The 24,286-nt window shown below is 38.0% G+C and overlaps 1 protein-coding gene across 6 annotated transcripts in view; it reads left to right on the forward strand.

The window, feature by feature from the left end:
- LOC137399266 (putative E3 ubiquitin-protein ligase UBR7) overlaps positions 1-24,286 on the forward strand; it is a 29,469-nt gene that overhangs the window by 4,966 nt on the left and 217 nt on the right. For 2 of the 6 annotated variants that reach the window (XM_068085300.1, XM_068085299.1), the window contains exons 2-9: positions 7,791-7,840; positions 11,889-12,050; positions 14,347-14,478; positions 16,099-16,254; positions 16,823-16,985; positions 17,960-18,154; positions 20,268-20,393; positions 22,919-23,121. In XM_068085300.1, coding sequence (XP_067941401.1) covers positions 11,892-12,050; positions 14,347-14,478; positions 16,099-16,254; positions 16,823-16,985; positions 17,960-18,154; positions 20,268-20,393; positions 22,919-23,121 — 1,134 coding nt within the window. In that variant the 5' untranslated portion in view covers positions 7,791-7,840; positions 11,889-11,891. Of the gene's footprint in view, positions 1-692; positions 762-7,790; positions 7,841-11,888; positions 12,051-14,346; positions 14,479-16,098; positions 16,255-16,822; positions 16,986-17,959; positions 18,155-20,267; positions 20,394-22,918; positions 23,122-24,286 lie in introns of those variants that run through there. The other 4 variants (XM_068085303.1, XM_068085302.1, XM_068085298.1 and 1 more) reach the window with 3 other exon arrangements.

Consider the following 24,286-nt stretch of genomic DNA (forward strand, 5'->3'; position numbering starts at 1 on the left):
AAACGAGTCATAAATATCAACTCCCCTCGGGCCGATGGTTCTTAGTAATAAAGCAACTTTGACAACATTATCGGCATTGGTTTTCTCTGTACCTACCAGAAAAAGATCAAACTGTCTCTTGAAGTCCTTCCACTCCTCGGGTAGGTTACCCCCATCACTTAAAGGTTTTGGCGCCAGAAGTTGTTCCATGGCTCTCGTAACGACCAAAAACCAGTATCACACTTGGGGCACCATGTTATGATTGGTTAAAGTACTTGTTTTTATAGTTTGGAGACAGAGAGGATTAATCGTAGTTGCAAGTATGGCGACCGGAAAACGAACCCGGTTTTTATATTGTAATCTCTAAACCAAGATGCTAACAGAAAAGAGTATGCTCATAAAATATTATACAGGAAACAATTATCAATGCATTGTAATTAATAAACACCAAATTAGCTTGACGTGGATAAGGTAAACATGTAGATAATCTCAAACATAATGTCAACAAGTCCAACAATTAAAATACACACTAACAAAATTCTAAAACAATAATAATAATGACAATGTAGTATTATTGCGTTTAGCTAAAGGTAGAATTGAAGAGTTGCGGTTTTATTTGTAGTTTATTGCGTTAACTTGCGCCCAGCATGATCACCGATGTCAAGGTCAAAAACTACGTAACCTTACTTAAGCAAGGAAAGACAACACTTAGAGTATAGCCAGCCCAGTTCCACTACATCTCCCCTTCTGGGATTTGAAACAAGCACCAAATGCAACTTAAAGTGAGTACGGCAAAAGATAGGATATACAACAAAAATGATTATCAGTAGGATTTATCTCAGTGCAAAAAAGTACATCATAGGATATATATGTCATAATTATCCGAGGGATGTTTGATAGTTTTTTACAAGATATGGCGGTGGCTTGCGATCACGTCGCGGTCTACTGTTAATGTTCGGAGACTGAATTTCTTGCCCCTTTTCCGGTATATCCACTGGTCTACACTGTAGCTTAGCTGGTGTAATCATCTGAGTATCTGAGGGGGCTGTCATTGGAACGAGGGCTGATCTATTTCGGTGTACTGTGTTGTCTGCTTCATTAGTTATAGTGTAGGAACGAGGAGCTACTTGTCGTAAGACTACTCCTGTGGCTTTCTGATCCCGGATGTATACCTGTTGACCTGGTTTCATCTCTGGAAGGTCTTTAGCACGATGGCGTTTATTGTAATGCTCCGCTGCATACTTTCGTCTGTCCTCCCGGCTGCAAATCTCTTGTTGATTGGCAAGAGCAGGCATAAGGTGATCCGGAAGGACCGGTCTACGTGTTTTGAGGCGTCGGCTCATCAGAAGCTGTGAGGGAGAGGATCCATTTTCCAAAGGGGTTGATCGATAATTCAACAGAGCTGTGGATAGGTCCCCTGTCTTAACCATTAGGCGTTTCATGGTGCCCACTGCGCGTTCAGCCTCACCGTTAGCTCGTGGATAGCGGGGTGATAAGGTAATGAGTGTAAAATTGTTGTCTCTTGCATATCGCTCAAAACTTTGTGATGCAAACTAAGGACCATTGTCTGATACGATATAGTCTGGGAACCCATGTGTTTTAAAGACTTTGTCTAGGATGGCTACTGTGTTAGTGGAAGTCTGGTTCTTCGTGGTTTCATGAACCTCAATCCAACGACTATAGTAGTCTACAATCAGAAAGTAGACCTTCCCGTCTAATTCAAACAGATCCATCCCGAGTCCCTCCCATGGGCGATCAGGGAAGGAACTGTTTGCCAGTGTCTCTCTTGGGGTAGGCAGAACTTGTTGGCAGATGTTGCATTGACGAACAACCGCTTCTATGTCACCACTCATACCTGGCCACCATATATCTCTCCTTGCTCTCGCTCTACATCTCGCTATGCCCTGATGGCCCTCGTGTACGAGATTGAGCATCTCCAGCTGAAGACCGCCAGGTATCACAAGTCTCCCATCGTAGAGCAACACTTCCTTATCTACAGTCAGATGACCCTGATGATCAAAATAAGGTGTAAGTGATGGATGTTCACTTTTGTAGGCTGGCCAGCCACGTTGACAGAATTCTATTACCTTCCGCAGGATTGGGTCATCGTTTTGAGCATCCCGTATGCGATTCACAGATGAATGCTTTGGTATGAACACCTTATTGAAGTATTCTACTTTATTAATGAACTGCACTTCGCTAACAGTAGTCGGCGCTCCATTGGTCCTTGATAGATAGTCTGCTACATGGTGTTTCGACCCTGGAATATAGGTAACTGTGGGAGAATACTTCATCAGACGAAGACGAAATCGAAGAACACGGGCCGGCATATCCGCAAGATTCCTTGAATTGAGCAGTGTGACTAGAGGCTTGTGGTCTACCTCTACGGTGAACATTAGCCCGTGTAAGTACTGGTTGAATCGTTCACAGCTCCACGCTACTGCCAGCGGCTCTTTCTCGATGACTGCATATCTTCCTTCAACCTCCGTTAATGATCTTGAAGCAAAGCTGACTGGTCGTCGTGTACCATCAGTTTGAATCTGAAACAAGGCCGCTCCTACTCCGCTGTTATACGCATCTGTGGCAAGTACTGTCTCGAGTTTTGGGTCATACGGAGCAAGAACTTTGTCAGAAGCCAGTATTCCTTTCAGTCTTGCAAATGCATCCTGCTGAGCCGTGCCCCAGACCCACTCTCAGTTTTCTCGGAGTAACTGACGAATCGGTGCCGTGAGCTCCGCTAGATTAGGGATGAACTTCATTAGCTGATTCAACATACCGTTTAGGCGTCTGATGTCTGATTGGTTCTGAGGTTCAGGAAATTTTAAAATGGCCTTGGTCTTCCTTGTGTCAGGGTGTATACCCTCCCCATCTATGATATGTCCAAGAAATTTGACCGATGTCTGCCTAAATAGACACTTTCTATTTAGAGTCATGCCTGAGTGAGCGATACGATTAAGAACCTTCCTGAACCGGTCGTCGTGGATTTCCCTAGTAGCGGCATGGATCAGAATATCATCCATGTGAATTATTACGCCCTCGATATCACTTAGTAATTCATTCATATATCGCTGAAAAACCTCTGGTGCTGAAATTCCAAATGGCAGTCTGTTGAATGCATATCTACCAGACGGTGTAAGGAAAGTGGTCAGCAATCGAGAGTGTTTTGTAAGGTTGATTTGATGATACCCAGAATTGGCATCCAGACGAGAAAAAACCTTATTCTGTTCAAGTTTGGCCAGGCTGTCCTCGACACAAGCAGTTGGGTAAATCTCTCGCCTAACTGACTGATTTAGGTGGGACAGATCCACACATATGCGCACGGATCCATCTGGTTTTGGTACCGGCACCATTCCACTACACCATTCCGTGGCCTCCTTTACCGGGGATATAACGCCCATTTCTACCATCTCCTGTAGTTTATCTTTAACCTTCGGTAACAGAGGTTGTGGTACAGAGCGGGCAGTGTATATACACATAGGTCGGGTACCTTCTTTGAGACTTATTTCGTAAGAGTAGTCCTTGACAAAACCCAGTCCATTGAAGACTGTCGGGTATTGCTGATATATTGTCTCTATGTCTGTCTCAACCTGGTACACATTGCATGTTAGCAGCCCAAGGTTTTTGCAGGCCTCCCTACTCAGTAGGTTGGTGTTCTGGTTAGCTATGACATATATAGTCTCGTTGGTAGATTTTCTGCCATATATGAGGCACGCTGTAAAAGTTCCTAAGCAATTAATGCTGTGATTTCCAGAACCACGAAGACGAGACCGGGCTTGGTTTAGATTGACCTTCTGAACCATGCGTTCCGTAATTTTCATAACCGAAGCATCTGCGCCAGAATCGAGCTTGAATTTCACTGGTGTCTTATCAACTTCTATAGTAGCTGACCATCCTGGATGGTTGTGGACACTATCAATCTTGAGGTCCTCTCAGAACAGAGTTTCTTCTGCAGGGCCATCAGACTCTGTTTCAGCCAAATTGACTCGCTTGGAATAGATCGCTGATCTGCAAGCCTTTCCCTAGTGGCCAACTTTGTTGCATTCCTTGCACCTATCTGACCGAGCTGGGCATTGAGACCTAGGATGTGTTATTCCTCCACAGTAGCCACATGTGCCTGACTTGCCAACACTTGGTTTACTGACATGGGCTGGTTTTTGTCGTCGTGATGACCGGGAGACGGCTTCGACTGGTTTAGTTGGCAAATCAGAGGTGAGTGCTTGTGAGCTGATATCTTTCATCGCCCTGGCAGCCAATTCTTGTGATCTGCAGATTTTTACGGCCTCTTCCAGTGTGAGATTATTCCCGAAGGCTATCAGCTTTTTCCTAGTACAGTCTTCGTGGATGCCTAGAACAATCCTGTCGCGAATGAGGTCTGATTCTACATAACCGAATTGGCACTTCTGAGCTTTTTGGCGCAACTCAAGATAAAATGCCTCAAATAACTGTCCTTCAGTCTGTGATGTAGAGTTGAATAAATATCGATCATGGATGACATTACGTTCTCCGACACAGTATAAGTGTAAGATTTTAAGAATATCGTCCACTTTACACGAATCTTCCTCATACTGTGGGCTTGTTTCAATGATTTTAACCGCTTCAACGCCCACGCAATGTTTTAGCATAGCCACTTGGTATTCATTTGGCCGTTTGTTTAGCTCGGTTAGTATATAAAACGTTTTCCAGCTTGACACAAATGACCTGTAACTTTCCTCCTTGCCTTGCAGTAAGTCAATTGCAGCAGGCTGTTGTATGACAGGTTGATATACAGTTGACATGTTGCAGGTCGACTCAAAGCTCACAAAAACAGTTTGGTCAGTTGCTATATCTTCGGTACTTGAGTTAAATAATTGGCTTTCTGGTTCAACAGAAATCACTGGACATGGGAATCACCAAACCAACTCGCTGCCACCATGTAGTATTATTGCGTTTAGCTAAAGGTAGAATTGAAGAGTTGCGGTTTTATTCGTAGTTTATTGCGTTACCTTGCGCCCAGAATGATCACTGATGTCAAGGTCAAAAACTACGTAACCTTACATAAGCAAGGAAAGACAACACTTAGAGTATAGCCAGCCCAGTTCCACTACAGACAAAAGGTTAAGAATAGCTAATGAAGGTTACATCCTTACCCGAATGTCCATGCTTGTTTGCTCAATCCCGTACGGTTGGAGTCTCGAAAGTCTAACGAGAGTTGTGACAGTTCATAGGTAGAGAGTTTTGACAGTTGAGATAGTGGTGTAGAAAAGCTCAACTGATGAAGGAGAATGAAGCTCCATAAATGTGAGAGAGAGAGGCTACTCAGCAGGCAGAGGAGAGAGCGCCTAAGCAGACCCTCAGAAAAGAGAAAGAGATCTCTGCAGGCCCTTGGGAAAGAGAGAGAACGAAAACCCTGCAGGTCCTTGGAAAAGAGAGGGAGGGAGAGAGTGGCTGAGTCATTACAGCTGTTCTCTTTTATAGATGTCTGGTAGTAGGTTGAGTGTTAAGGTTTAACGCTTTGTCAGGCATGTGAAGATATATCTTGTTTGCGTAAGTCTTCAGCTGGTGCACGTAATGTAGGCATGTAGGGTGGAGTTCGTGACTTACTCGTGGTATCTAGATCATGCTTGACAGGAGTGGCAGATCTGTAAATGTGTACTCATTTGATTCGTCTCTAATGTCTCTTTGGTGGTTTTCTGGTGATGGTGGTTGGTAGGTTTAATTGCTTCGACATCCCTTTGGCATGTTTTCCGTTTGTGTTGACACAACTTTTATGATTGATTCCTCCAAATTTGAAGTTCAATTTGTTTTTGATGTTTTCTAATTATTGGATCTTTTGATGTCTTTGGACATTTTGCTGCTTGTACGTATTAAATGCTTATTCTGTGGTCTGGCTGCATTCCCTGTTGGTATGTTGTTTTCGCAATATCTTCATACAACAATGCGATGGTGGCTCCTGTACGAACACATGCTAATGGTGCCGGAATGTTGACCAATGATTCTTTTATCAAAACTAGCAAGAAAAGTAGTACACACACACACGGAGGGAGGGTTGACTGCTTTGCGTGAGATGTCAGATAGATATAAGTAAGTTATGAAACATGTGAGCTTGGTTAGTTATTCCCATGATTAAAGTAGTGAGACTTCCCATCTTTGAGTGAGCTTGGTTACTTTAGTTTCTTTGCACTTCATATAGCCTAAAAGAAAACATTATGGCAATAACTAATTACATAATTATAATAAATTGTAGTCTTTTATTAAATAATACTCATTGGCTCAATATTAACGTTCTCCAGATGAAGTTAATCGGCAATTAATTTAGCCTTGAAAAAAGTCACATGCACGTACCAAACATCGGTATCAGTACATCAACTGCTAGATGCAATACCTTTGTAGGCCATTGGAGTAGCTCTATTTCATACATGTCGACATATTTTATGCCCCGCATTGGAATTGGACAATGTAAAGCTAGTCTATTAAGCAAAAGCAGACATTGATTAGTTAGTGCCTTAACCACTGAACAACGGCTGCTCCCTTCGTATTAGTAACCTAAATATTACAGTTTAAACTATCCTTGTGAAAATGTGTGAGCATGAAAAGGCAGCAATTATGCACTTTTGTTTCTTAAAATGACACAGTGAGAGGAACAAAAGTTTTGCAACAGTTGCAGTTTCCTTGTGGCTTATAATGTTGGGCAGGTGACACAAGAGTTGTTTAGAAATGCCCATCTGCATTTCTTGTAATCGCAAAGCTAGATAATTAAATGCTTACAAACCGCTTGCATAATTTCTTGCAAAATGCTTTTTCATGTCTGTGTATACATACGAGCTGTGCTACTTCTCATTATTGCTGGGATAATTATGATTTTTTTGCTAATTTTTTAAAAGCATTGCTAATGTTTAGACCCATCACAGTTTAGTTTACATGTAGTTAAAGTAAAGCTGTTGCGTGTCTAGAGTCTAGACCTTCATGCATATTGTTGTGCTATCAATACTAATAGAAACAGATATCATGTCTCACACCTGTAAACTTCCTAATTGGAAAAGTCAGTCATATCTGACTTTGATCTTTTTTTCCTCTCAGCGACTTTGATTCCCTGTTCGGCTCACTGTTATTCTCTTAATTCTTTGCATTGTAATGGTGAACACAACTATCTGATCGAGTTGAAATAATTAGGTAAACAACTTTATCTTTGATTTTGCCTAGTGAAAGCTCACATAAACTATGAGTAAACATGCATAACCGTAATTGACTAAATTGGCCTCAAATGATTCAAGACATGTCTACTAGTAAACAGACTGCATTACTAAATTTTTCTTTATCTGCATGCTCAAGTGTCGATTCTTTTCAATGACAATTTGAGATAATTAGACGTTTCGGGTCTATAAAGTTGTGATCATCAGATTCACTAAGTATACACACAGCTGCTTGTCAACTCTTGCCATGAAGACAAAAATTCAAACTTAAACATCTTATAAATCCTATGTAAATTCAAACAAATCAAAATTTACAATTTTCTTTACAATACTAATAACTACAGCCTTACATTTGAGCTCAATGCGTTCCGGGACCGAGCTCACATGTTCAATTTTCTCGTAACTCAAATCATTTTTTCCTATATAAAGTAACTAAATACTAATTAATCGGTTTTTACCCCGCCTTCTGAACACACCCAAAAACAGAGTATTGCAATCGAAAACAACATCTTTCAAATTGTTTGTTCTATTTCACCTCCTACTCTCACAAATTAACTAATACCTATTTTATTTGTTATGATCTGCCATAAAATGTAACATTATTATGTACTGTACTGTATAAAGTTCCCACCTTCGAAACAGATGGTAGCGGATAATGGCAGTGTGAGAGAGACTTGACGGCAACGCTTTCGGTAAGCTAGACTTTTGTGACATGTAATAACATAAATTCTAAATTTAACTTGAATAAACTAAGTTTATTACGCACACTTAGAATTAAGTTTTGGTGTTACATTACACTACACTCAATTCTATTTTTGTTTTTGTGTTCAGTTTTCTACTTTTCTTCTGGCTTGACACTTTTTACCTCGCTTGTTGACTCACTTTCACCTTCTCTTTTAGCCGGCCTTTTTAAAACTTACAAACTGATCCAACCAAAACGACTGAGCGATGCTGCTTTTGTATTTGTGACCCAGGCAGTCAGAATGTACAATCGTGCTAAAACCACATTTTTGAGTTATTTAAAGATTTGAATTCAGCAAATTCTGAGGATTTTATTGCATTTAAAATTTTTTAAATTGGGTTATTTATGCCCAGGTTATGCACGATTTAGTAGAGAAGGTCTCGTGATGAACTAAAACTGTTGTTTTGAGTTTAAAGAATAGAGAAAGTATAATATTATTATGCTTTATTAGTTATCTTGAGGTATTGACTGATGTTCTAAAAAAAGAATCAAGGAGATTGACCCACTAGAAGCTGAAATATAGCCAGCCAAACACAGGTCTACCTAATAAAGAATCACAGGAAAACCCTTCGAAAATCCTGAGAACTGTTACGTATGAAATCGACCTAATGGTCATGTGCCGGAGTTGCGCACCCTTACCGCCATTACGTATAATGATTGTTTTGGCTACCAGATGTGAAACGCTTTTCGCGATAGTAAATAATTTACAGACTAGCTCTGGTTTCTCAGGAAAATCAAGCTAACATTGTGTGGTCAAGGCATTTGCCCACAACCCCTCGCCATGATTTTTCAAAACAGAAGAGCAGATTTTGACTATTGTGCTTCAAATTTTAACTCGATCTCCACAGATATGCTCCAAAGATCCTCTGTTCAACGAACGGTGCGTGTATAGTCTATATGCGACATCCGCGATAGGCAGTTTGTTTAGAATAAGAAATGGGATCGTGACTTTTTGTTCATTCATCATTTTTCTACTGTGTATCTACTGCAGCATTCAGTTGATTTTCATGATTATCGTCACTATTAACAGACTGTAAGTTCACTACAGCCATAATCTTAAAAAGAATAACTTGACTGTGCTGCTCTTGCTGTAAAAAAAGAAAACGATAACTTTTGATTTGATTTTTCTATTGATCTATTATCTTATCTATGAATATTTTTTATGATTAATATAATAATCATAATGCATATTATACAAAATAACAATATAACTGCGTATAGATTAAATGATGTAACTAATATAATTTGTAAAGAATTCTAATGATAACCAAGATTGATGATTGATTTAATTGATTCCAATTATTAGCTATAGTTAAAAAAAATCTGAACAACGCTAAATATGAGTCTGAATAGGGAAGCTAAGTAGGAGAACAACAAAACTGAGCTGAACTAGCAAGATAGCGAAATGTTGCGAAATATAGATGCGTGTAATTATTTTATGCTAAAACTAATCTACGCGTCAGAGGGACTGGTTAGGAATTCTCAGAGCAATGATTGTTAGGCCCAATTTGATTGTTCTATACTTCCAGGTATTAAACCAATTAAAACGCCGTGATTGTTATAGGAGAGCGCATTAGTTGGCTTAATTGACCAATGGCACACAAGTTGATTTCATACGTCATATATTGATGATTACCAAAACACTTACGTTTTTTGGTAGACCTGTGTTTGGCTGGCTATATCTCAGCTTCTGGTTGGTCAATCTCCTTGATTCTTTTTTTAGAACATCAGTCAACACCTCAAGATAAATAATAAAGCATAATAATATTATGCTTTCTCTATTCTTTAAGCAGGATAAAGTTGGTGATTCATGACCTGTAAATCATGGTATTTGTTTACAAATCAAAATGCCATAGTAACCAACCACTTAATCTCAACCTATATTGATGAAACCTGGCATTCTCCATAATAAAACCCTGAAAAAGATGATTGTTGCATTTTTAATCCAATTCGATTGACGGTTGACCTCCCAAAGGTCATGGTAAGGTTAACAATATATGTGGCTAAAAGCTCGCCGTCCTGCAGATATTCATTAAAAGGGTATGCTTCAAACTGGGCACTTCTCATCAAGCTATATTGCTATGACTGCATATAATGACAGTCCAACAACATAACAAAGAGTTGGAAGTGTTTTCAGAATTGTCCACCTATACAAAAGGTCGTGGTAAGGTCAACGAAAAATGGCAACAGAGGGCATCAGGATGCGGAAATATCAACCCAACTCATCAAGTGACCATTCGATCTAGAGCTCTTTTTATGTAGTTTAACACTCACACAGTGTAGCACGAGTACACTGCAGACATTTGTTATGTGTCATTGGGTTTGTTATGCTAGTGGCAATTTGTCCCAACACAATCAATCCAATGTTTCCTTCGGTAATCCTTGATACACAGTTCTAATGAGGCTTAATTGCGCAGATGACATAAAACTAGCGCATAATTCCCTACATTTGCATCCACTTATTAGTTTGATGTTAACAGCTAGAATGGGAATGTTATCAGCAGTGATAGGCTGATCGTTATTCTCTGTAATTTGATTTAATTCATTCGCATTATCGTTAGCAGCCACATATTGCGTAAGCAGCTGTATTTCTAAGACTCCCCTATTAACACAATCCTCATCATCGCTTTCACTATGATCTGAGGCAGCTGACTCAGATTCTAAGTAGAAATACTCATCTAGCATCAACTAGCCGTAATTTTTGCGGATGGTTTTATTTTGTTCTAGCCTGAAGCATTAAAATAGCCACATACATGTGTGCACCTGCAGTTAGAGCCTATATTTATGATCTTGGGTTATGAAAAATTCCGTATCAACCACCGATATGGGAATAGTTAAATGGCAACTCTGGCTTTATGATTGGTCAAACACAAAAATAAACAAGACCATGTGAAAGAGCAGGGTTGAATGCACTATAAACCACTGTTTACTAAATTAGTGACGGTGAGCCATATAATAGCGTAAAGCACGCTTAGCGGCTATTGTGAACAATGCAATTACCGCACGATTGTACATTCTGACGCCGGAGTCACATTTGGTCAACTGACAGCCGCATCAAAAACCGTCTTGTATGCTTGTATCCCAAATTTGTTTCGTATCTCTAGGCAAAAACTTGCTCTAAAATCTTGCTCATATCTCAAATCTCATGTATGTTGGAACAAATGTATGTTGAGGTATGATTGTATAAGCTACTTGTATATAATGCACTGCTTTTTATACCTCTGTCGCATCTTTATTTACTATTATAAATTGTATTTATTCTTTAAATAATACACTATCAACTATATCACCTTTTATCGTATGGATTCCTGAGTTGTACTATAACATTCAATGGGCATTTTGTTGGCTTGAGCTTCATAGGAAACCTTTAGTTGCATCTTTGGTCTTATTAAAAATACAGTAAGGCTTGATAAATCTCCTTGACCGGCAGAGGGTGGTTTTGAGGCACTTGCTGCATTCAGCTAGACATTGAAACATTCTTATGCTTTCATGATAAGCTTCTGATTTTTCTTTTCTAACAATATTCTGCACCACTTGAAACATCTTCAGCTACCGGTGGTTTTCTATTTCGACCAGTATTGATCTTTACTACGCTACATTTGCAAGCTGTTCAATTGCTTCCAGACACAATGTGATGCTTTGACTGCTTTTGAAGTTTGGCTGCTTTTGAGGTGTTATCTTTTCTCCCTATCATGCTCATATTCATTTAGTCGTGTAAAATCTCACTTTTAGGATCTGTTTAGGGGAGAATCAGTTTTTTGGATAAGCATTTTTTTTTCACAAGGTTTTACAGTAAAGCAACATTTGCTTAGAAATGAAAAATTTAATGTCACATTTAGTAATCAACGTGGTATGATTGATAAAAATTCTCCATATCTATTCTATATCTGTTCACTTCGATTAACTTTAGTCTTTGCTTTTTTGCTATCAATAGCAAAAAAGCAAAAACTTTTTGCCTTCATGAACTTATTCATCGATACATTCTTGTTTCTATTAAGATAATGGCAGACATGAAGGCTAGTGGCTCATCTGAGCAAGAAAACGAGCAACTAGATGGAGCTATTTCATTAAATGAGTTCATGGAAGCTGAGCGAAATCTTGAAGATGATGCAAGAGCAGTTTTAGGAGGCTCTGATGCAAGCACATGTACCTACAGCCAGGTGAGGAGGCCCAGCTAAGCTTTTGACAAATGGAAATGCACAAATCTAATTTATAACTTATATAGTCCAACCTCTACATACAAAGTTAATCCATTCCAATATTTCCTTTGTATAATGAAACTTTTTGTATGGCAGATCAAATATTCTTATAATAATGCATTATACTGTTTCATTTGTTCTAGAGCCCAAAAATGACAATAACTACTTTTTTGTAATCACATATAGCTTTAATAGTCCATTTTATGGAGATACTAAAAGAATGCCGGCGTTGCACGGGTAATAAAAAGGTTTTTGCATAGAAAAAGTATTTTTAATCAGCATATACAACATATGTCATTCTAACAGTTAAATGAAAGTCTTTGTTTATTTCTGATTATGCTATAAGTTTAATTAAAGGTTGACTTGCAACAAAATTCACATTACAGATATTTGGTATCAAAAGATTCACTATGTCTTACTCTGTTGTGTTGTAAGTGCCAAATATGTGGGAATGTGATTACAAGCTTTTAAAAGCTCAAAAACGAAAAGCGCCCGTAGATTAGAATATCTTTATTTCGATGACGTACCACGAAATTTGGTCATCGTTTTGTCACGTATGTTCTCCCGTGAATTGAAAGGCCAATCAAAAGCTCAATATAAAACTTATCGTAGTACTAGTTTATGACAAACACTTCGGGTTTTACCGAAGACCCCATATCGAATATAGATGCTCGCTACTTTACAGTTTTATTTCGGCATTATTCAATCGTCAAGTCGTTCTCTGATCATGTGACCCACTACTTCGCAAATAATTTTTGTAGCACTTTTCGATTATCACAGGTGACCAACAGACTCGTCATGATTATCAGACAATGATATGTACGCTTTTGAGCTAAGGTTAAAAAGTTTAACGATTTTTTACGGTAAGTTATAAGATATCAGTGCTAAAAGTGACACCATTACAATGACGATAAAATAGACGCGTAAGAACAATAGACATAGTTTTATTGAATGAGTGATGTATAGTTGTGAAAGTATTTCGACGATTAAGGTTGCAAGAAAGTGTAAACAGAAACCATCTCTCACAACTACATCACATTTGAGCCGTTTTGGAAAGAGCATCCAAACTACGGCGGTCTCGTGTGGTTGCGATTTTCTGTTAGTTTTTGAGTTTTTGTAATCACCTTTCTACATATTTTGCACCTACAACACAACAGAGTAAGACATGGTGAATTTTTTCATATCAAATAACGGTAATGTGAATTTTGTTGCAAGTCAACCTTTAAGCTTATGGTATATATACACACATATATTTATAGCATTTTGGGAAAATCTGGGCATGAATTCTTTCTAGTACTTCAAGCATGCTAGGTGAAGCCTATTTTAACCATTCACCATTAAAGATTGGCAGGTGTAATAAGTATATGCACAATTATTTCATAGTATGGCAATTAGGCCATGTGGCGTAGTGAATAGCACACTCATTTGCAGAACTGGCATTTCTGTATTCAATTTAATTTCGAAGCGATTTTTCATTCCTGAAGCTTTATCACTATAACTGGACATACGGACAACAGACCAACAAACGACAAACAGAATGAGTTGGTTAACTCATTCATGATTGGTTCAACTCACTTTTGATTGGTTCAACTCACTCATGGTTGGTTCAACTCACTCTTTTTTGGTTCAACTCACTCTTTTTTGGTTCACCTCACTCTTGATTGGTTCACCTCACTCTTTTTTGGTTCACCTCACTCTTGATTGGTTCAACTCACTCATGGTTGGGTCAACTCACTCTATTTTGGTTCAAATCACTCTTTTTTGGTTCACCTCACTCTTGATTGGTTCACCTCACTCTTGATTGGTTCACCTCACTCTTGATTGGTTCAACTCACTCTTTTTTGGTTCACCTCACTCTGTTTTGGTTCACCTCACTCTTGATTGGTTCAACTCACTCTTTTTTGGTTCACCTCACTCTGTTTTGGTTCACCTCACTCTTGATTGGTGCAACTCACTCATGGTTGGTTCAACTCACTCTTTTTTGGTTCAAATCACTCTTTTTTGGTTCACCTCATTCTTGATTGGTTCAAATCACTCTTTTTTGGTTCACCTCACTCTTGATTGGTTCAATTCACTCTTGATTGGTTCAACTTATGATTGATTCGTCAAATGTTTGTTGTTAGGCCTACATGTATTTAATTTTGATTCAAGCTCATACACAGCATACATAAGTAATCCTGACACACAATTACATCATTTTTATCCCACTCTTCAGTTTATACTAAAAACTATTTATCGCATGCCTTTCGCTTCGCAGGGCTATGTACAGAGGCAGGCTCTCTACTCATGTGCAACTTGCCAGGATCTCTCAGGCGCTGTCGCTGGTATTTGTCTCGCTTGTAGTCTGGACTGCCATGATGGTCATGATCTGTATGAGCTCTATACTAAGGTATTTTATGGTGTGCTTTGTTATTACTCATGACATGAGAAGATCTTTCTAATGTCCATTGTTTCAAACAAACAAAAATTCCTATTGCTGTAGTTTGAATTTATCACTATTACCTACAGTCATTTGCAAAGGTATACGGCCACGTACAATAATATAGTATTTCTGAAATATATAACCAGTTGCAATTTGTCTTAAAAACAACAAAAATATAGAAAGTTCGTATCATTTTAGTGCTCAGACACTTTTCAATCTGTTTTTTTCATTTACTAGACTTTAAAAACAATACTCTGTCCGTTACGTCACTAAGTAGTGTTAAATCCAAATACTTTTCTTTAAATTTTTCTTTATTTGATTACAAATAAAAATATAAAAGTTTGAGCAGCTTGCAAACAAAGCTACTGTTTGAGGCGTGAATGCTCAAGATTGACTGAATCTAAACTGCTTGTGAAAATGTCAAATTTGAGAAAACGTAAAAAAATTTAACACATGAACTTTATAGAAAACATAACCGCTTGTTAACTTGTGCTAATGTTTCATTCATACGGACCACATCTCATCATGTAGAAGTATTATGTGACTAGCAGGAATAATTTTTAACTCTCAAACAATACAATAACATCACAAAACTGTATACATTCTTAAGATTAAATTGATATGCAACCTTTTATTCAAGTTGACTATAATAGGCTTCTTGAGTTCTATAGTTCAACTGTATGAAAGTAAATGGTCCATCTTTTACTTTTGTACCTGACTGCATATTTCTCTAGTTTATAACGCTTTGCTAGTCATTTTAATAGTGTTACATATTAACCTCGACAAGCGTAACTTATCTGTTCTGATAGGCTGGGCTTTGTATTTCTAAACCATCTGAGGTTGGAGCAAACATTCGCATGAAAGTATGTTGCAGTCTGCTTAATTCATTTTTGAATTCAAGAAAACTATTATCAATACTTCAAATAATTACTTTAGCATTAACGCAAATGCATTACATCAGGTTTTGTGAAAAACATCAATGTAAATTCAAAATTATATGTAAAAACTGAATTATATCATTGACAATCAGTTGAAAGACATTTGTAATATTTTTTACATGTGAATGGAAGTGTAATTTTGGTGATATGTATGTTCAGTGGTAGGGGTAGTGTTACTTACTCTAACTTACACTAAATATTCTTAAAATGTCTGAAAATATCTCATTTAGATTTTTTACCAGTTTTCTCTCTTTTTCTTAGGTGGCAGAAATTTTTTATAGAGTTTGAGCTTTTTGTGTTGGAAATGACTTCGTAGGTTAAGACAAATATTTACTCAAATTCTACTTTGTATGTCAAACAGTTTAGGTATAGAGTTGATTGTAAGTTGAGTATTAAATGTGCTTGTTGAAATCCTGCTAGTCTGTATCAAGATATGAAAACTTTGCATTTGATCTAAACTCATTAACATTATTCCTTAAAATTACATGATTGATTTTTTGGTGGAATTGTGTCGCTCTCAGATATTCTTGCTGTTCCAGCTTCTCACACTTTAACTTTGCTGCTGTGTTTTCACTTGAGACTATTACATCTTTGACTGACAATTGGCAACCGGTTTATCTAATTCCTGTTTGGCACTTGATTGTTGCAGAGATCCTTCAGATGTGACTGTGGTAACAATAAGTTTCAGACAGAATGCAAACTGCAGAAAGACAAGGAACCCTTTAATGACCTCAACAGATATGACCAGAACTTTAAGGGAGTCTATTGCAGCTGCCACAGGCCTTACCCAGACCCCGACAATGAGGTACTCTCCTATTTTTGCTGAGTCTCAGCACTCAATGTAGTAAATTCTTCCTGCTGGACTACATCGTGCTAAAACACAACATATGTAGATGTCTTATCCTTAATCCGATGTATGAAATTTATAGGCCTTGCTACTAACTTAGCTCCTCTGATTCTGTATCAAAAGATAAAGTCTATATGTTTAGGATTGAAGTTAAAACAATCCTTCGTTTTTTCGTGACATAATTTTATCGTTGTCGGCCATCTTTATAGACAATTTGATCGTTAAAAACACGAAGCTTTTGCAATGAATTTTTGAAAACAATGCTTTTGTTTGCAATTTTTTGTTATAGTATCAACACAACACCTAAAAGTATTATTAATTAAAAGAATAACGATCGTTTTCTACAAATGTGGCTGCTTCTTCGTGAGCGAGCGCATGTGCAAACGGCTTGATGCCATCAAAAAACCAATGGTTATATTCTTTATACACTCATGTGAAAAGGTGAGAATAGATGATTTGTGTCATTACAGTAAGAGTGTAACTTCGATATAAAAAATTTCGTTTTGCTACTGAGTTTATATTATAGGATGGGGAGATGATCCAGTGCTGCTTGTGCGAGGATTGGTATCACGACAACCATCTAGAGATGAAAACAGATATTCCTGAGTACGAGGAGATGATTTGTGTAGGATGTGTGCGCCGTCATCCATTTCTAGTCAGTTATCAAGGCAGAGAGCCTACTGAGCCAGGTGAGTGTATGCGGCGATTACAGGAAGTATGTAACGCTACGTGTATTTGAATGGAATACTGATAGTATCAAACCTAGACACATGAAGTTAATACGTTCCAATACCTGCTTCAGATGTTGAACCCATTAAATGCTTGAGTCAAAGCCGTTATAAGAATATATTTTATTTTGGTCAATTTTTTCCAAAACTAAAAAAAATGGTCAAATAATTTAAATAATTATATGTATAGCATTAAAACAATTGCATTATATTAAACTTAATGATTAGCTAAACACGCGCTAGAATTATATTAAGACAGTAAGAATCAGTAAACCGAGCCTTGGCTATATACGGCTACTAGTAAATAAATAGCAGTTATCTCTTTTGTCTTCTATCTAGCTTTTGATAGTTTGAAAAGGGTAATAATTATAATGTACTGATTGAAGAAAGAGTTAGCCCACTATTTGGCCCTCTACCCGCTGATTAAGTTATGTTCGTTTGCTTACAACCTGGATGCCTGAGTAGTTGATAGGGAGAGTAAACTTGCTGGTTGGTAATATAGGGCTAAGCAGAATATGTACTTCTCAATTTTAATATAGTTTAAATCTGTTTTTTTTTGACAACGTGATTTCTTTAACAATATCTAAAAGGACTAGCTTTGTAGTTTTCTACAACTTTACACAAAGATTCATTTTTTAGTTTTTTTCCCACTTTTTAATTTGTTCTTGGTATTTAGAATATTCTTTTTCGCACTGTTGTATTTGTTGTTTTGAGATTTAAGTATTGCAAATCTCGTAACAACATTGCCAAAGACTATTCTCGTGACTACAAGTTCCCAACTGTCAAATCAATTGATTACAAATAAAAATTTTATATAACAGTGTGAGCAGTTTACAAACAAAGCTTGTGAGAAAGAGCTCGGCAAATGCTTATTGGGAGTTTGTAAGAACTTGATTCAGGTTTGTTAACTCTCTGCTATATTATCTGTTTTTCAGTAGTGATTGCCACAGGAGAGGAATCGAAGGAGGTAGACATAATTTCCACATCAACCACTTCAACAGGTTGTAGTTCTACTGCCACCGATGCTAGTGATGCGTCTAGTCAACCAACAGATACCTCTGTATCAGACAGCTCTGTATCTAGTGACCCTCCTAGTGTCCATCATACCCCTTCCACTTCTGGATCAAACGGTGAGAGTTCTATAGCCTTTTGTCTCGTTGTGATGTTAGTACTAGTTAACTTAATGCTTTTCTTCTCTGTCTTTTCCTCTCTGTCTGGCTTTCTCTTTTCCTCTCTTTTTATGTTGCCTTAAAGGGCTACTCGTGCCAAACTCTTATTAGAAATTAGATATTTTTCTATCATTTGAGGTTTTGTTTGTTGTTTTCGGTTAATTGATTGCCAAAATATTTCAAGGCAAATATTGGTAAAACATGATTGTGCGTTGTTAAAACGCTCAGAAGAAAAAGGTGTCTAAAAATGACGTCAGTAGTCGTGTTTCCTTTTTTTCTTGTCATTATGACATTGGTTATTGCGTCCAAGTTGCAGTGTTACAGGTCTCTATGGACATATCTTTTATTTTGTATTTACTGAGTATTGTTAGAAAAAAACTTCAAATATACCATCAGATACATTTGAAAAATTGTTCGAATAATTTTAAAGCTACATGTATGTTGGTGAGCATTCATCACACTTTTCTTCTAAATACAATGTAAGCATATACAGTAAGTACTCTACCCAACACTGATGCAAATGTATATTTATCATTGATGACCAATATGCATGACTACTGATGTTATTTTTAGACAAGTCTCTGTGCATCTTTTGCGTTTGAGAGTTTTAACATTGTGGCAGTCAGATCACCTCCAACAGCAAAACCATCTCAAATGATAGAAAAATGTTTATACCTTCTGATAACATATTTTAGAATTTGACGTGAGTTACCCTTTAACTTTCTCCATCTTACATTTAATTGTTTTAGACCAAATTTAAATTTGGTAAATTCTTGCATTTAAACCAAAAATTGACAAAAGATTTCAAATCGAATGATCCGTCCGCGACCTATTCTCGACAGGAATTCTTTTAATTCAACTCAACAAAACATAGTAGATCAAAGTTATGAAGCAAGACTCATGAGTGTACATTTATATAACTAGTAAATGTTAGTAGGCTCATTCAACATGGCCTTGATCAGTAAGCCTTTTTATAGCTGGTCAAACAGCCATCTCAAGAATTCTCTTTAAGAGTAATGTACAGCCTATCAACCCTCGTTTAGTACCTGTTAAATGCGACTCGACTATTCCACTCTAACCACAATTAGTAGTCAGACCCACCCTTTTGACACAGATGTGTCAGCGACAGCGTGGCCAGGAGCACGAGTTGGGAAAAATAACATGGTGAGCATCGTGGCCTTAGCTACACCTCACCTCCCTTAGCTACACCTCACCTCCCTTAGCTACACCTCACCTCCCTTAGCTGCACCTCACCTCCCTTAGCTACACCTCACCTCCCTTAGCTACACCTCACCTCCCTTAGCTACGCCTCACCTCCCTTGGCTACACCTCACCTCCCTTAGCTACACCTCACCTCCCTTAGCTACACCTCACCTCCCTTAGCTACACCTCACCTCCCTTAGCTGCACCTCACCTCCCTAAGCTACACCTCACCTCCCTTAGCTACACCTCACCTCCCTTAGCTACACCTCATTCCCTTAGCTACACCTCACTCCCTTAGCTACACCTCACCTTAGCTACACCTCACCTTCCTTAGCTACACCTCACCTCCCTTAGCTACACCTCACCTCCCTTAGCTACACCTCACCTCCCTTAACTACACCTCACCTCCTTTTGCTACATCTCACCTCCCTTAGCTACACCTCACCTCCTTTAGCTACACCTCACCTCCCTTGGCTACACCTCACCTTCCTTGGCTACACCTCACCTTCCTTAGCTACACCTCACCTCCCTTAGCTACACCTCACCTCCCTTAGCTACACCTCACCTTCCTTAGCTACACCTCACCTTCCTTAGCTACACCTCACCTCCCTTAGCTACACCTCACCTCCCTTAGCTACACCTCACCTTCCTTAGCTACACCTCACCTTCCTTAGTTACACCTCTCCTCCCTTAGCTACACCTCACCTTCCTTAGCTACACTTCACCTCCCTTAGTTACACCTCACCTCCCTTAGCTACACCTCACCTCCCTTAACTACACCTCACCTCCCTTAGCTACACCTCACCTCCCTTAACTACACCTCCACCTCACTTCCACGCATGCCGAAGGTACATATCGAAGTCTCTTCTAGGTTCCTGCAAGAACTTTACGCCAGCTCCTCCAGCTGATTGTAAGACGCTATTTATGACTAGTGGCTGGAGACAGGAGCTCTGTACCTGCGCTTCTTGTGCTCTCTACTACAAATCCAATCATTTAGGTTAGTACTGCTGTTTTCTGTTGAATGTGGGTTATTCTTTCACTGTATTTAGTGTTATTTCAGCTGGTTTAATGACTCTTGTCAGAATAAAATGTACGTAAAATGAGGTACAGTGGAACCTTGGTTCTTGAACATAATCTGTTCCCGAAGGTAGTTCAAAAACTGAGTTGTTCGAGAACCGTTTACTGCAACAGTTTACTTCACATCGTTGAAGAAGAATCCTCGTTCAAAAAAATTTAGGGTAGTTTGACTAGAGGAGTTGTCTCCCTTGCAAATCTCTTCTGTAGCGGAGACGCCGTCCCAGATAGCTCCTTTTTTAGTAAAGAATTTATGAAGCGTAACTTGCTTCTCCCTTTGTTAACGAATATTTCCACGCTGTTTCCGGAGTTGTTCCGAACATTCAGTTCCAATGCGCATGTTCCGGTTTGGTCGAGAACCGAATTTATGTTTGAGATCCGATATGAGCAAATCTCAAATTTTTTGGTCGAAAATCGAAAACTGAGTTGGCCGAGAACCGAAGCGTTCGAGAACTGAGGTTCTACTGTAATTGATTTCAATGAAGATTTTGAAGTTTTTATGACTGTTTCTACAAACATTAATAAAAATTGCTAAAAATCTATATATAAATATAGATTTAAAAACTTTGACTTTTGTTACTTTTTTACCCGGATGTGCACTAAAGATGTTATGTTTTCTTCACATTTATTCTCTCGTTCAGCGGTTCAGAGACTATCGAGGATAAGTACTTGTGAATACAAACTTTTAATGATGTGCTATAATAACACGTGAGTTTCTTTTCCAAAACAAAAATATCCATTTTTTTAATAGTTCAGGCAGCTTAAACTCTGACTTGCAAACATCAAAATAGCACAGATTTCTTGCTGACTTCACATTAATAGAAACGAGCAAACTAAACAGCCTACACATACACCTGGAAACTATCATTATTGCGAGTTATTATTCTTGTTATCTTTCATTCATTCGGAGAGTATCTGTAGGCATGCTTCAACTTAAATTTGAATGCTGTCGTAGTTGTACATACAGTTCGTGAGCTTTAGTAATACCCAAGGACACATTTCTTTTTCATAACGTCTCTAGTTTATTTACATTCAAAAGTTTGTTTGGGATCATTTATGGTCATCGCTAGTTTTACCTTAATTTTACCATCTGTACTATTAAGAGCCCTGTCTGTTCGTCTGTCCGAAACTACAGTTAGAATTTGGCAAAAAAATATTACGGTGTATGGGATTCAAACTCGTGACACTCGTCTTAGCAGTCTGACACTCTAACAACTGTGCTAACCGTCTGCCTAGCACTTTTCCAGATTTATTGTGTACATACTTATTCTATGTTATTTATTGGTACACCTAATGATCTCTCACAGTTCGCTAAAGTGCCAATGAAAATCTGCTTTTTTCTTTTAGGATGTAATAAAATGCCATATTTCTGTAGGTTTTTCCTCTCTTGGTACAATTTATCACTTGTCCAGTATTAATAATAGACAAAAGTGAGTCATGAACTATGCGGAGTATTTTATAATGTAGCATAAGTTGACCGATAGCTACTGCTCTCTCCATTCGGTTGCCTCGTAATTGGCAAATGAGAAATAATTTAGGTATATTTGCTTGTTGAAATGAGGGGTCTTCATTGGGCAGATTACAACTTCTATTTTATATCTTTATATTTGAAATCCGCTTCAGTTGAGAATGGCTCACTGATTTGTTGTTAATAAAAATGTGATTTTTGAATTGATGTTAAATTTTAAGATGCGATGAACTGTGGTATGGATGTCAAAACCTTTTCTGTGTTACAATAGGAGTTGCTTTATATGTGTTAGCCTTCACGCGATCACAAAGTTCTGTACATGTAATTGATGCGATGACTAATGGCTCTTGAACCCATCACATTCAATTCATTATATTGAGGCTCTAACCAACTGAGCTAATCGGGCACCTTTCCGATGCCTCTGAATATGTGCCAATTGGAGAATTAAATTGTTTCATGAAAAAAATGAACAGGTGGATGTGTCGTAATAGTAATGTAAGGGATGTAATCCTATAGAAATATATAGGCTACATGTAAATATTATGTCCTCCCTTTACATGAACAGAATGATCAAATGCTCAAGGTGTACAATTAATATGTCACGATTAGTGTCCATGTGTACAACATGCTGCAGGAAATTTCAATACTGAGCATTTTACTGTCCTATTCAGGCATGATCCATTTCGGTAGTTGTGCATTGTTTTTGTTTTGATAGACAATAGAGAATAGATGTTGCTTTTGTAATTTGGAGTTGTTGCTTCTTGTTATGATTAGTATGCTTTGAGTGGACAACTCAAATGGTTGTTTAACTAAATCAATAACATCTAGTTACAACTCATCAGAGCTATTTGATAGTTCAGCCTATAGCAATGGTATAGAATACAGTGTGTCTCGCACCTTATATTTTTGTCCAAAGAAACCATTGCTGGTTGTTCCAAGCAAATATTTAGCAGGTTGGTAGAAGTCATATGATCTTGTAGAGTACTTGCTGGATCAGAATGACCCGACGCATGTCTATGAGCAGAGATCTAAGGATAGCGGTGATTCCTACAACAGTTATGATAAGGGTATGAATGCCTTATCCAATCTTGGCAGGGTGCAGCAAATTGAGCTGCTCACAGGCTATAATGATATGAAAAGCTCGCTCTCAGACTATTTGAAGAACTTTGCATCCAATGATAAGGTGAGTGTGCTAGATTATTTCACGAAACTTTTTGAAGGAGTCTAGATTGTTTCGATTCTTAAAGTAGGTCACGGTGACTTATTTTGATTTAACTTACGCAGATTTCAACAGTTACAGTATAGGGTAGGGTCGGTTTCCTACTGGCAGTGATTCACTATAGTGTAGGATGGGCTAATCTATTGGCACACTCTTTACAATTTCATAAGAATTAAAGTATGCGATTACCGAGTTGGGTTGGTGACGTTGACAGTAGCTCCGTATAACTAGCCATAGCTTGAGATCTATAAATATTCGTTTTTGTGGGCTACGACAACCGAATGCTTGCTGTGTAACAAGTACATTTGGCAAATGCTAAACGTGTTTTATAAAATTTGTCTGTGGTTTATCTTCCAATCAATAGAGTAATTACTGTGTCTATTGATATCAATAAAAGGTATGGAGGATAACTCCATGTTTGTGGTAAATCGTACGGAAGAACAAATGATTGTCTTGTACTCCCTCCCATTCAATGATAGATGTTTCGTATATGAGCACCCATAGTTCAGCTGGTTTAGTTGATATTACTACTGGTACACAAAAAGTCGTGTGCACCCTGAGAGATCATCTGATGTAATAACTAACTGCGCAATTATTCCAAAATATGGCAAGGTAGTCGATCAGTGCGGGTGGTAGAGTCAGTCTAAGCTAAAAGTTGGGAGTTCGAATCCTGTTGAAAGCAATTTTTTTTGTTAATCTGTAAGAGGGGCTTCGAACAGACAGACAGACACATCTCTTATTATAGTAAAGACTGCATCTATCGCTAGCTTCTGCTAATTATAATCGTTACGTTCAGGTTTGATTACTTATTAAAGAGGAGGTGGTCATATGAAAAATAGCCAATCATATCTCTTGTTCAGACTGGAATACAATTGTGTGAAATATCGGTAGTTTATATTAAATTATTCTAAGAGAAAACAGCCTGTGCTTCTTCTTTGAACATTCGCTGGCTAGGAAGCGCTTATAGAGTTATTCAATAGAAATATAATATGACAGCTAGATGTTTTGTTAAACAGAACGCTGTTTCCTGCCTCCTGCCAGATCTCCTGCCTCCTGTTCACACATACCTTCCATTTATTCGCTATTACATAACAAAGCATTCATGTACTTACCTCGCATTATCTGGGTG

This window comes from Watersipora subatra, chromosome 7 (assembly GCF_963576615.1).
Source record: "Watersipora subatra chromosome 7, tzWatSuba1.1, whole genome shotgun sequence".
NCBI lineage: Eukaryota > Metazoa > Bryozoa > Gymnolaemata > Cheilostomatida > Watersiporidae > Watersipora > Watersipora subatra.